The 13,672-nt window shown below is 53.4% G+C and overlaps 1 protein-coding gene across 12 annotated transcripts in view; it reads left to right on the top strand.

The window, feature by feature from the left end:
- RNF220 (ring finger protein 220) overlaps nt 1-13,672 on the top strand; it is a 165,621-nt gene that overhangs the window by 51,419 nt on the left and 100,530 nt on the right. For 7 of the 12 annotated variants that reach the window (XM_040704659.2, XM_040704658.2, XM_015290998.4 and 4 more), the window contains exon 3: nt 13,202-13,276. The exons of the other annotated variants lie outside the window; for them this stretch is intronic. In XM_040704659.2, the coding sequence (XP_040560593.1) occupies nt 13,202-13,276 (75 nt within the window). The remainder of the gene's footprint in view (nt 1-13,201; nt 13,277-13,672) is intronic. 12 annotated transcript variants of the gene reach the window in all.

The raw sequence follows: 13,672 nt of genomic DNA on the forward strand, positions 1-13,672 counted from the left end.
AATGGAAACTTCTTCCAGTCGTGCTGCCTGTGCTGTTTAACAAGGCTGAGGGAGCAGAGCCAGCCTCGCTTCCAGCAATGGAGAAGGCTCCCAGGACCCTACATCAGGCCTGCTCCTGGGGCAGGGTGTTGGTGCAGCCACAGTCATCCTGTGCTGCTCCAGTTCAGCAGTGCTCCTCCTGAAGCCTGGAGCTAGCTGTGTACATGCTTGCTGCAAGAAGGGCACTTCTCTCTTCCCACTATTTGTGAAACTGCAAAATAAAGTGATCCACGTGAATCACTGAGGTCTGCACGGTGCAGGTGTTCTTGGGGACACTGTTCTTTGGGCAAGTGTCCCTGAGCACATCTCACCAACTTCACAAGGCCCTCCTCTTTCTCTTGCCTCTTATTCTTGGACCCTGTGGTTATGGGGGGTACTTTCAAGATGTGAAACCAATGCACGTGCAGGTCTGGGACAGTGTCTGTAAACCAGTCTCCAGTGTGTCTGTAAACCAGTATGTGACAGTGGTATCAAACCACCGCGAGAGGCTGCCGCCGTCATAGAATCATAAAATCATGGAATCATTGAGGTGGGAAAGACCCCTAAGACCACCCAGTCCAACCCCATCCCACCCCACCGTGCCCACTGACCATCCCTCAGTGCCACGTCTCCACCTTCCTTGAGCACCTCCAGGGTGCTGACCCCACCACCGCCCTGGGCAGCTGTGCCACTGCACCACCACTCTTTCCAAGAATTTTTTCCTGTTATCCCTTCTACTTCAGGCCCTCATTCTCCCAGCAAGGGGAGCAGATCAGGGAGCAGACCAGAGCTGGACATACACTGTGTGCGAAGCACAAAGTAATCTGTCCATAATAAAAGCTGCTTGGCGTGGTGCAAAATATGATGTCTTACGAGCCAGACACTGAAAATTTGTTAGAGGCATTTGGGGTACTGGGAGGATTTCAGTGCATTTTGCAGCTGGGATCGTTGGTTGTTCTGGTTTTTTTTTTTAGGGGAATGTCTGTAGAAGTGTACTGAGAGAGTCTTGCAGGTGCTACAGGCTGTGAGTGGTGGAGAAGGAGCATGAATCATGTCACTTGGCTCTGTATTTAATCATATCAAACTGGTTTGGTTCTCCAACAAGTCAACATATATTATCTGTGTAAAAAAAGGCATTTTACAGGGCTGAGAGTCTAAATATCATTTATAAATATTTAATTCTACAAGTGATCTTTGCAAAAGAAGGATAGCTCTTCATTATCATACCTGTGTCTATTGAAATATCACTATTATTTATCACCTACTGTTGGTGCAGCATCCTGCCTGGGACCTGAGGAGTTACTTGGTACTGGAGGCCACCATGGGACACGGTGCCAGCAGTTGTCCCCTGCTCTGATCCCTGGTGGCAGGAGGTCCTGGGGAACTTGTGCCTGAGCTGGGGGCAGCCTCTCAGCCCACCAGAATCACCAAAATCCTCTCTGCTGGAGAGTTTGGTGGAGCATGCATCACCCACCGTGCTGTGAAGGTGCTCCATAATCCAGTTCCCGCTACAGCTGCAAAGTGACCCGTGAAAAGCAGTGGCTGCCTCCCATCCCTGTCTTCATCCCTGTGGCTTTCTGCCTGTTTAATCTCTCTGACATTCAGCCCAGCTTTGCCCTGCTCTGTTTTGACTCCTGACAAGCCTTTCAATTTGCTCTCCTCTCTGAAGAGCTGAGAAGCCATTGATAGCTCTCCCCTTGAATTATTGAATCTCGGAGTCAGGTTTCAGACCCGGGGGAGCAGCCCCACACGCGCAGGGCTTGGAGGTTGGCCATCGATCGGCAGAGCTCAGCAGCAGCCTGCTGATGGCACACGCCCAGTCCTGGGTCCCCGAGTCCCCAAGCTGATGGCTGTGCAGCGGAAGGCATCCTTGGACCTTGCTCTTCTGCAACATCCCCGGAGGTGTTCAAGAAGCATGGAGATGTGGCACTGAGGGTCATGGTCAGTGGGCATGGTGGGGTGGGTTGGGGTGGGATTTGGTGATCTTAGATGTCTTTTCCAACCTTAATGATTCTATGATCCTATGATTCTTGGAGAAACAACCTTGGGCCCCCTGGAAAAGATGCAGTGATGGACAGTGTCCCATATAAACCTGCTGGCACCTTCCCCCTGATGCCAGGACTTTCCTTTAGTCACCATGACGTGGGCTGATTACAGAAGAGATACCCGTTTGCACTGCAGGTAGCCTTGGTGTTTTCAGAGGTGGATGAACTCTTTTCCTTCCCATATGTCACTGCCATCCTACATACCGTGAAAGGGAGCAGGGATCCCTCACACACCAGCCCCAGCCCTTGGCCCCAGGAGGGGCTGGATGATTTCTCCATCCCTTCCTTTCCCACTTAGGGCATTTATCCCTCTGTGGTCCCTCCTAAGAGGCCAGCAGAATGCAAGGGCATGACAAGAGCTGGCCTGAGAGCCAGAGTGCAAATGCGTTTTGGAGCCACGTGGGGGGAAGAGGAAGGGCAAGTGTGGATTTTATTAAGTGATAACACATCTGCAAATGAGATTATGGGAAATTTTCGGGGGCACCGCGGCATTGATTGGCTGGGCAGAGCAGGAGAGGCTATGTGGGAGCATGGTGGAGCACGTGCAACCGGATCCCTTCCATTAGTGTGATCAATAGCCACCGTGTGGGGGCGGCGGGGGGTGTTGGCAAAACTGCGTAAATACATATGCGAGAAATCACATTACAGCCAAGAGATCCGAGCACAACACAGGTAACCCTTTCACCCCAGCACCCAGGGTGCAGGGAGCATTAACCCTTTTGGGGCAGGACGTTGAACGGGGTGCTAGTGTGGTGGTTGATGTTCTTATGGCTTGGCACAGCGGGAGGAACCATTTCCCCACGCTCAGCTTCCTGCAGGCAAGATGTGTCTTTGCCTGCAAGGTCTCCACCCCATAGTAATGGGGGAAATGGCAGAGGCTGTCCAAGGAGGTGGTGGGGTCACTGTTCCTGGAGGTGCTCCAGAACTGTGGGGATGTGGCACTGAGGGATGCGGTCAGTGGGCACAGTGGGTGGGTTGGGGTTGGACTGGCTGACGTAAGTGGTCTTTTCCAACCTTTATGATTCCATGTTTCTATGATTGTATCTCTTCTGCTCCTCCAAGTTCTTGGGAGAGATGCACTCTGGTCCAGAAATATGTCCTCACCTTCACGTCCCACATTCAGCACAGCTGGGCAAAAATATGCCAGCTGAAGCTTGAGCACCACCGTAGTGCCACTTGCCTGCAGTGTGGACCCGAGCCCCAGGATCTCGCATCTCTCTCTGCCCAGTCCTTCTTATCATATTTCCAGCCCCCACCCCCCTCACCCCCAGCCCTTCCAGTCCTGTTTTGACACTTCTAATTAGAGGACATTTAACACCTTGTTTTGCTTGGGCCCTGCTTTCGGCCAGACAACACATCGATGGCCTCTGACTTTTCCCCTGACCCCAGCTAACCTGGCAGCTCAGTGCTCTGACACTACTCTGAAGCCATCCATCCCATCCCATCCCATCCAGTGTGGTCCCCCCCACCCCACTGCCCGCCCCTGGGGCCTGGGGTGCAGCAGGGCCAGGATGTGGCATTTCCCTTGGTAAGCGCTTTCCTGGATGTGATTTAGAGCACTGAAGCCAGAAGAGAGAGTGAAAAAAAACCACCCTGTAATAAAGTCAGCACTCTGCTTATTAAGGGGAAAAGGCTGTGCTTTACTTATACTAACATTAATTAGACAGATATATAGGGAGCAAAGAGGCCTCCAGGAGATTTATACTGAGCCTCTGAAGATGGATGTGAGGACTGACAGACAGACAGACGGCAGTTCCTGGAGAGTGCCAGCAGTGGGATTTGGGGAATGTGGCGACAGGGAGCCAAAGGGACAGCGGTATAGGGGATGCAGCAAGCATGTGGGCAGGAGGGGATGCTGGAGCTGCCCAAACCGTCTGGGGGTGGCATAAAGCTGGAAGGAGGAGCAGATGGGGAGGAGGTTTCTAAGAGCATCCTCAGGGAGGAGCATCCCCAGGGAGGAGCCTGTCTCCCTGCCCTGCTCCTGGCTGTAGTGTCAGCAGAGGTCTTACAGCAAGAGGCTGTCCTTCACAGTCCTGAAACCTATCATCACCTGCATGCCATTACCTAATTGAGGAGACACTTGAAGCTGCTTATTTTTACTAGGAGACTTTTCCCTGTTCCCTTCCTCACTGTGCCAGTGCACTACTTTCCCACCTCCCCCAGCACCGGGCATAGAGAAGTCACCCTGGGTTCATTACCCCAGAGCAGAAGGTCTCTTTGTTAACGTCTGATCAGAGCTCCATCACGAACTCTTGGGCTGGGTCTGCGGCAGGGAGATGTCCACGGACAGCATCCAGCCCCCTGTGCCCTCCCTGTGCCCATGTGCTGCATCCAGACCATCAGCACCTCATCCTGCTGATGCTTCCTGGTCTGCATTTCTTCACCCTGCACAGACAGGGCCCCCTCTGACCTCCTCCCCCCAACCTGGGTTAAATACAGCAGCTGACTTTGGAGGTGATTAGTAATAAAATTTTAACAAGCATCCATATGAACGTCTTTCTGTCACTTTTACGAGGCCATTTACAGCAGGGAGATATAAGAGCACCTTAAATCTCCCCCTAACAGCAAGGGTCATGTTAGGGGGTGACACAGCAGAAGGCCTGGCATGTCCCACGCCCACTAGTGCAGGAGGTTCTCCCTGTCCCTACAGCAGGACGAGTAGCTTCTGGTTGTTCTCTTGGCTCAGTGGGGCTGCCCATGTCCATCTGGGGCAGGAAAAGCAAATGGGATGCTCAGGCTGCAGCACAGAAGAGGGATGGGCAGGGCAGCGGGAGGGCAGCTCCGGTCCTGCAGTGGATGATGCTCAGAGAGAGGGGACAAAAGACAAGGAGAAGTGCCCCAGGTCCCACGCTGGCTAGGTGGCACAGCCCAGAATAGAACTCTGCTCTCCCCACGGCCACCAAACCACACTGCTACACAGATGCTCCATGACAGCTCTTTTGTGTGGGCTCTGCTTCCTGTGCCGGGAGGGCTGCATTGAGAACAACCTCACTGAGGTTTTTGATATTAAGAAAAAAACCCGCAGCTTGCAGTCTGAAATCTAGGCAGAAGTTTGGGTTTGTTCCTTTTTCTAGTTTTGGTTCTTCAAAGAGAAAAAGAAACACACCTTTGTGTGGTGAAATTGAAAAACAAGGAAGCAAGATGGGTTTCCTCTGTGTTCAAAATGAGTGCTTGTTTGCTGGGAGCAGTGCCTGCTCCTTGCTGGGCAACCCCTTCCCAGACAGAACAAGAGCTGCAGGAAGAGCCACTTTGACACTGATAGTGGACATCATCATCATGCATGGCACCAAGCATCACCAATATGCATGGCCATGAGCACCACCAGTGTGCATGGCCATGAGCATCACCAGTGTGCATGGTCGTGAACATCACCAACATGCATGTCAGTCCTGGCACCAAGCTTGCAGGTGTTCAAGAAGGGTTTGGACAATGCCTTCAGTCATATGGTCTGATTTTTGGGTGGTCCTATGTGGAGCCAGGATGATCCTTGGGGGTATCTTCCAGCTCAGGATGTTGCACGATTGTATGATACTATGAGCTCCGAGTGTGGCCAACAAGAGAAAAGGAGCAGGATGGAACCCAGGCCCTGTGCCATACCAGCATTTGTGTGCCTGCATCCCTCTGCGCGTGGCTGCACGTTGCAGTGTGCTGTGGGACAGCCTGAGTACCCAGGTGCTGGAGTGGGGCAGCAGGGACACAGGGGCATCCCCACCCTGGGGTTTGAGCCTGCTCCGGCAGGAGGTCAAAAAGGCAAAGTTTCCTGGGAGGTGAATTATCAGTGGGAGCGATATCGGCAGGTCAAGCACATCGGTGCTGGGGTAATACAGTTAAGGTGCAGAGCCTTGAAGGGAGCCCGGCCGAGGAGTGCAGCATTAAAGCAATGAGCCCAGCTTAATCTGCCCCAAGTGAGGGCAGTGGGGTCTTTAATATTGTGTCAGGCTTGCAGGCCCTTGTTGGCGGGTTATTCTTCACGGCAGCTAATGCCACCGGGCTAACTGAATTAGCCCCTCCTTCCGCGGGGTGAGCGTGGGGTTGCCGGGAGGGCGATCATGCCTCGCAGCTGCAGGGAGAGCGAGTGATGGCCTGGAAATTCAATCAGGTGAGGAGCTGCTGCCATCCCCAAAGGACAGGGAGCAGCCGGACTGGGGAGGAGAGTCCGGGACGGGGATGCTGGTGACCAATTCTGTGCTGTCCCCAGGCAGGGGGTCCTCCAGGAGCCGGTCCTCGCTCCGGGCGGCATCACGCCTTGCTCAGCAATGGGTGCATGGGTGCATCCATGGGGTGTCTCAGCCAAGCTGGGTGTTCAGGTGCCAGCTCACAGCATACTCGTGGTATCTCTGTGTGGTTGGAATGGTCATCGAGAGACTGGCTGGCCTGAGGAAATGGCAAGTAGAACGTGGTTCTGGCTTTGCTGTTGGGTCAAGCCACCAAGAGCCTTCACTGTCCTCTCTGTAAAGCCCTGTGGGATCATGGGACCATAGAATCATAGAACGTCCCAAACTGGAAGGGATCCATAAGGATGAATGGGCAGAAGGACTGCTGAGGGGCTGGGGTGCATCAACAGCCACGCCAACACTCCCAGGAGCCATTTGCTGTCCTCTACACTGAGAAAGCGAAATCAAAACTTTTCAGGCATTTGAATAGAATAGAACAGAACGGAACAGAACAGAACAGAATAGAATAGAATAGAATCATTACAGTTGGAAAAGAACACTAAGAACATCTAGTCCAACCGCCAACCCATTATCACTTGGTGGTTGTCTCCAGACCTCTCACCTGGGTGTCAGGGCTGGGGACCACTCTGCCCTGCAGAGCTGGGGTGCTTGGGGCTCTCCCCATGGGCACAGCCCCATCTGCCCTGGAGCTGGAGCTGCTATCCCTTCGTCCTCTCTGGTCCCCATTACTCTCCCAGGTGCTCCTTTGATCTTCAAACCTGCCCCAGCTCCCTCGCCCCCCTCCCTCGCATTGTTATAAATGGAGGCCTTGGCTGCCTTTAAATAGTTATATCTATCAGACAAGCTCATGTCAGCCATAAATCCTGCAGTAATGATGATTTTCTAAGTGGGTCGACTGGAGCTATTTCCGCTTCAGCCTCAAGTTACCACACATGTCCCCCCTGCCCCCCCACCCCCCCTCCCCCAAGGCCTGGCAGCCTCATTTGTTGTCCCCCTAATTGTCATTTCTCCCGTGGGCAATGAGAAGGAAAAGGGCTGGGGGTCCCCTCTGCCCCCCTGTGTCCCTGCCTGGGAGGGAGCTTTGGGGGGAAGATGGGAGATGGAAGAAGGGGGAATGGTTGCAGCAGCCTGCCATATGGATGTCCTTATGCCATGCCCCCCGCCACCCCCTCCCCAGCTGCGCCTGATGTGTGAAAGCTGTAATTGCAGGTAATCCCCCCACGCGGTGCATGGTTTGAATTTGGCGACAACAGGAATGTTGAAGGGAGAAGGGGCGCTGCGCAGGGCCAACATCTGTGTGAGCCATCAAGGCACATCTGGATGCAGCTGCCTGTGCTTGGCAGCCCCGCTTGGCCCGTGTGGTGTGAATGCTGCCCCCACTAAGGGCAAGGCATGGGCATCCCTTAGCCTGATACCGCTGCAAACCCTTGCTGCTGGTGAGCTGTGAGGGGAGGGGTTGCTCTAAGCAGCGTCACATCTCCTAAATGTGACTGATGCCCGCATGGGGCTGACCCAGCAGCATGAGCACCCTCTGCCCAGAGACCGACACTACTCCCCCAGCCCTAGGACAACACCTATGACACCCACACCGCCCCAGCAGAGCAGCCCGACCTCTCTCAGATGCAACCGCCCCCCAAGGCTTCAGCTAACCCCGCGGCTTCCCAAGGGCAGCGCGGGTGTCATAGGCATTGTCTCTTTGAAAATTAATTTTCCTGTCGATTTCCTTATTTCTCCTAATTGATGAGGGCCAGGCATTCGGCGCGTTGCCAGCGGCACCAGCCACAGCCTCCCGTAGGCATCGGCGGAGCCAACAGCACGAGCACGGAGGGCTGGGGAGTGTAATGAACTCTCAGAGGACTCGTTGCAGCTCAGCCCGCGCTCTAGATTAGCTGAGGAATCATCTGGCCCAGCTATTAACTGTCCCATTTAACATCATAAATTATTAACTTAATTTTGAGGAGGGTCGGTGACGGATCGCGTTGATTTTGTCAGCCTCTTCGTGCGGGCGATGCCTCCGGCGGGGCCTGGGGCAGTGCCCGTGGGAGGGTATGGGTGGAGGCAGAGCATCCTCGTTGGGGAATGAGCAGCTCTGCCTCAGCTCCCAGCCCAGTGGAGGGGATGGGGACATTCAGGGCAGGGCAGTGAGAAAGCCAGTGTGAGAGATGTCCCTTGGGGAAGAACCCAAGGAGGGGGAAATGTGGATTTCTTGGATAGAAAAGTTCCATACCACCCAGAGCCTTTTTCCAGATAAATGGGCGACGGAAAAATTTAGGATGCCATCTTTTCTTTCCCCTTCTTTAAGAAGAGAGACGTTTGCAGAGCGCGGCGGCGAAGGAACGCCCTCCAACCAGCATCCTTTTTTTTTTAACAGCACGGAAAAAATTCCAAGCCGTTTGGCTTGTCACAAACCATACAGCCCTCAAGGAGAGCAGGCTCTGAAAACCCTTGTAAAACGCCTCTTTCATTCCGGCGTCACAAAAAGGACTTTTTGTTTCCCTGGTGAGCAGCTGTGCCGCTCAGCACCGCCTGTCCCTGCGCCCCGACGTGTCCCAAAAGCTCCCCAAACTCACGGCACCACTGCAATTAGAAGTGCCCAGCACTGTATCCCTGCAGCATCTCCACCGCCAGCTGCTCCCATCACATCCCCACGCTGAGCCATTCCCCATCTGCAGAAGCTGCTCTCGCCAGCGGCCGCGCGTTGCCCGGTGCACAGGAATAAAATACAGCGCCCTGCCATAAAACATGCACTGCTAGTCTATATATTTTGCAATCCCTTTAAAGGTTTTTTTTCTTTAAACCCCTCACCCCAGCCCCCTCCCCGTCCTCCCCCCAAAAAATTATTATAAAGAATTATTGCCATTAGTACGTCTTTCCCAGTGAAAGGAGAAAATCGCCTCATTCATAATTTATACCCTCAATTACTATTAATAAAGAAATATTTCAGCAGAAAATCGCCTGGGAAAATTACACGTAACATTGCATTAACATTCTATTTGAACATTTTCATCACATTTGTTATAGAGTTAATAAGAGGGATATGCTCCCCTGACTTCTTCATGAAATTATGGGCTGCCTATGATAGTTTAATCTTTTAGACTTTATATAATATATTCACTTTACTAATTGAGCTATCCAAGGAGCAGTTAGGGATGTTCTTAAACGTGGAAGACAAAGTAATCAGGGCCGTGACTTCCTGACTAGTGGATCTTCTTCCGGAGATGAGGAGCACGCGTGAGGAGCACGCTCAGGCCTGTGTGAGATGTGCAGCTCCACGGCCCTTCCCATGTCATAGAATCATAGAATCGTTTGAGTCGGAAGGGACCCTTAAAGGTCATCCAGCCCAACCCCGCTGCAATGAACAGGGGCGTCTACATCACCTCGCCTGAGCTTGGAATGGATGGGAGTGAAGGATGGAGGTGGCTTTCAGGCTGGTAAAGTGTTCCCCAGAAGCCCTGTTTGCATTTTGGAGCAAGAGTGGGTCTGGCGGACGTGCCCAAGCAATTCTTTCACAATGAGAAGTGCCCGACATGTTGGGTTTCTCAGGAGAAATACTTCCTGGGGACAAACTGTAGGGTTAAATTCACCCCACCCACAGCCACGCACAGACTTCATCCAGATGCGGAGCAGGGATGGGGGGCACAAACCCTCAGCTCCCTGGAAGCTCCTGCTGTGCATAGCGTGAGTTGGATTCAGTGGTCCTTATGGGTCCCTTCTAACTCGGGATACTCTATCATTCTATGATGTCAGTGTAAGCTCACCCCAAATCTGCTTGTGTGACTCCCAGCCCATGTCAACAGAGAGCCAAATAGTTAATGGAAAGCTTTCACGCATTGGGATTCATTAGCTGGGGCTCTTTGAGCAGCAAACGGGCCTGGGTGTTGCCAAGTGAGACCTGCTGAAGGCACTGTGGGGTGAGGCAGCCTGGGAGAGCAAAGTGGGTTGATGGGTTGGTCATTGGGTGAGAGGCTGAGAGCCTGGGCGAGCCATTGGTGTCAGGAATGGGTGTGGGACATCCTGAGCCCTATACTGGGCTCACTCATCACCGAGCCATGGTGGGCAAGCAGCAGCCGGGAATGCCACAGTGTCTCCCATTAGCCCCCGTGGGCTGCTGTCTGGGGCTGCAGGGCTCTGCCCAAGGACAGGAAGCACAGGCTGTGGGGCTCAGAGTGGGCAGGATGGGCCACGCTGTAAACAGGACAAGGCTTGTAAACAGCTCCAGCTGGGATAAATTTAGCCTATTGGGGCTGCAGCCCCGGTGCAGCAGGACACAGTGTCAGGGCATTGTCAAGGGGAGAACGGGAGAAAGAAGCTGAATAAACAAACACAGCTTGTCTTTTTTTTTCTTTTTTTTTTTTCTTTTTTTTTTTTTTAATTTCTGTGTGTGTGTCTCAGCATTGTTATTTCAGCCGGACAATTGCCCTGCAGATCGAGGGAACAGGCTGGAGTTCAAGTGAGCTTGGCTCCCAGTGACTCCCTTCTCACTCAGTGCTTTCATCCTTGGGTCAGTGTGTCCCGTACCGGTGTGCACCAGCATACAGATGCTCCATGTACCTCCCTGTGCTGTCCTATAGGGGCCTATAGGGTGAGACCCCCTAGCCTGGCTTTGGCAGTTGTGCAAAGTTTTGCTTCCCGTGCATGCACAGCCCAGCCTAGCACCAATGGGTATCAAGAGGCATGGCATGCTCTGCTCACATTTGTGTGTGCCTCCGTGAGCAGCCTTGGAGGTGTGCTCCTGTGCATAGGGGATGCTGCAGAGGTGGATGTCTCTGCAAAACTCGAGAAATGGGGATCAGGGCATTTCCCTGACAAAATCACCCATGGCCTCAGGAGCAAAGGGCGTGATTGGCTCTGTCAGTGCTGCCCTGCCAGGACCCAAGTCTTCTCTCAAAGCCATATTTAGAGGCAGCCTAATTTTCACATCTTAATTTTATTTTTCTCACATCTCTCCCTGACACAGACACACACATACACACAACGCGCTCCTATTGGAAAAACGATTTTAATACCCATGGTGCATTGTCCTGGTGTGATATAAAATCCGATGACATGTGGCATTTGGAAAAGGTCACTTCCCCCATCAGGATTCATTATCCTGCCTCAGCCTGGGAAGCCATGGGGTTGCCCCCACCTCCGTGGACCTCTTGCCCCCTCCCCAGCTGCAGGGTGTGCAGGATGAGGGGATGGCAGAGCAGTCCCTGGGCTCTGCTCACTGGCGTCCCCAGAGCAGGAGCAGCTCTTGCGGTGCCCTCGCTGCGCACGGTTGCAGAAGGGAAACGTTCCCCTTCCTTGTTTCACTTGTTCAATTTCGGAGCGGGTGGGTTTGGGGAGTGCCCCGCTGGGTCGGTGCTCACCACCAGTGAGGCAGAACTGAGAAGAGAAAGTGGAGCAGCCTGGCAAAGCCCAGCTCCTTGTTCACGCCAACCAGCTCCACGCTGCCTCACCAGTGCTTGCGCTCCCAAGAAAGGTGTCACCTCTGCTCGGGCTGTGGGGTCTTTGCCCTCTCTCATAGGTCGCTGCTTAAATGTGGTCCCTGGTGAAGGTTACGGGGGATGCAGGGCTGGGGATGCTCACAGCGCTGTCCCATGGTATTCTCAGGCTTTCCTCTTTCCTTGGGCTCATTTCTGCTTCCCCATCCTCATCCAGTACACAGCCACCTCCACGGCTCATTCCCAGCCCAGCCCAAAGCAACTCCCTGGGAAGGACACGGGAAGGACGAGCGTGGCGGCGCGTGGTGGACACAGCCCTTTGCAAGGGGCAAGGCACCCCATGGGGCGGGCAGGGGGACTGGGACTTCGCACCTCCCATGAGCTCCCTGGGGTCAGACTGTCACCTCCGTCACCCCATTCCCACCCGCAGGAGAGAGGGGGCTGCAGAAGGGCAGAGGCTGGGGCAGGAGCAGGATTTTGCCCAGGGTTTGTGTGCTTTTTGCAGCAGGGAGCAGAGCTTGATGCCTGCTGAAGATGACTTTTCAGAGTGCTGAGGGTGATGGCGAACGTAGCCCCTTCCACCATATAAACACCAATGAGTTATGGGTACCCCAGCCTCTAATTATGCAGTCAGCCCCAAATAGGCTGTGTCTAACGAGGCTGACAGACTAATATCTCAAGAGCCCTTAATGCGTTATCATCTCTTGCTGTATGACCTCATATTTATAACTGCTCTGGTGGGAGGTTGAGAAATGTCCTTCTCTCCCCCCCAGCCCCCTCCCCAACTTTCCTCCCCCCCGGAGCAGCAGCTCTTCAGCCTCATCTGTTAGGATCAGGAGGAGAGAGGCGACTTCTCCCCATCCATCACGGGCTGAGTTCGTGCTATTAGATGATTAAAGGCATTTTTTATAATATTTGGAAGAGGCTTTGAAACGTCTCTCAAACAGGGTGATGAATGCCCGCTTAACCCTTTCCTGGCCGGCGGAGGGGAGGTTGGGCAGCACAGTGACAAGGTGTGATTCATGGGCACCTGCAGGAAGCAGGGGGGACATGGTGGTTTCTGAGGCTGCAACGGCTCCAGCAAGAGGAAGCAGTGCCTGTCCTCTCCCCAGTGCTTACACAAGAGGCCCCGGGGGGGCCGTGCACACATGGCAGAGCCCCCTGTCCCCTTCTGCACCAGTGCAGCTGTTCCCCTGTCTCCATCTCTCCATGCCCAATCCCAGTGTCTTGCTCCCATCTGCCAAGTCCCACTCCCATAAGAAATCATAGGCATCGAGACCCATTGCTAGGATGCATTCCCTCCAACCTGGGATATTCTATGATTCTATGATGCTGCAGCCTTGCTTGGAGTTGGTCAGAAAGATGTATGGGGACGATGGCCGCGGGCGCCCTAAAGCCTACCCAACGCCAGATGGGTGGCATTGGCCATGCTGCGTCCCGGTGGGAGTGGAGGTGTCACACACTGGGGAAGGAACCCCCTTCTCTGCTCACAGGCACAATATTTCATAATCCCCATTTCTTGTCGATTGATTGCCAGATAGAAGCGACAGCCAAAGAGGGCCCCAGGCGTCTGCAACTGCCACTCATCGTATGATTTTAACTCTCCCCCTCTGTAAGTTTGCATTCTTTTCTTGTTGTCGTTGTTACCTAAATAAGTCTTTTCCTCCCTTCTCCCCCCAAAATGGTGCTGAGAAATCCCACCGTCCTCCTCCATTTGATGTTGAATGTACGAGTAGCTGAGAAGGGTTAATGCATGATTAAGAGACCTTTTATTAAAATGGTTAATCTGTCATTAGACAGTCCAAGAGATCAATAGATTTCTTATAGCCACAGCCTACAATCATCTTTAGCACCACCGGCTGTGGGCTTAAGACCCCGAGCAGCATGCTTAGGAGACCCAGTCACCTCCTGCCCCCTCTGTGTGCCCCTCTGTGGTCCCATCCTCCCAAAGAGAAGCAGTGTGGTCACCTCCCAGCCCCTGTCCCAAGGTGCTGATCCAATGGGTGTT

Source organism: Gallus gallus, chromosome 8 (genome assembly GCF_016699485.2).
Source record: "Gallus gallus isolate bGalGal1 chromosome 8, bGalGal1.mat.broiler.GRCg7b, whole genome shotgun sequence".
NCBI classification, from domain to species: Eukaryota; Metazoa; Chordata; class Aves; order Galliformes; family Phasianidae; genus Gallus; species Gallus gallus.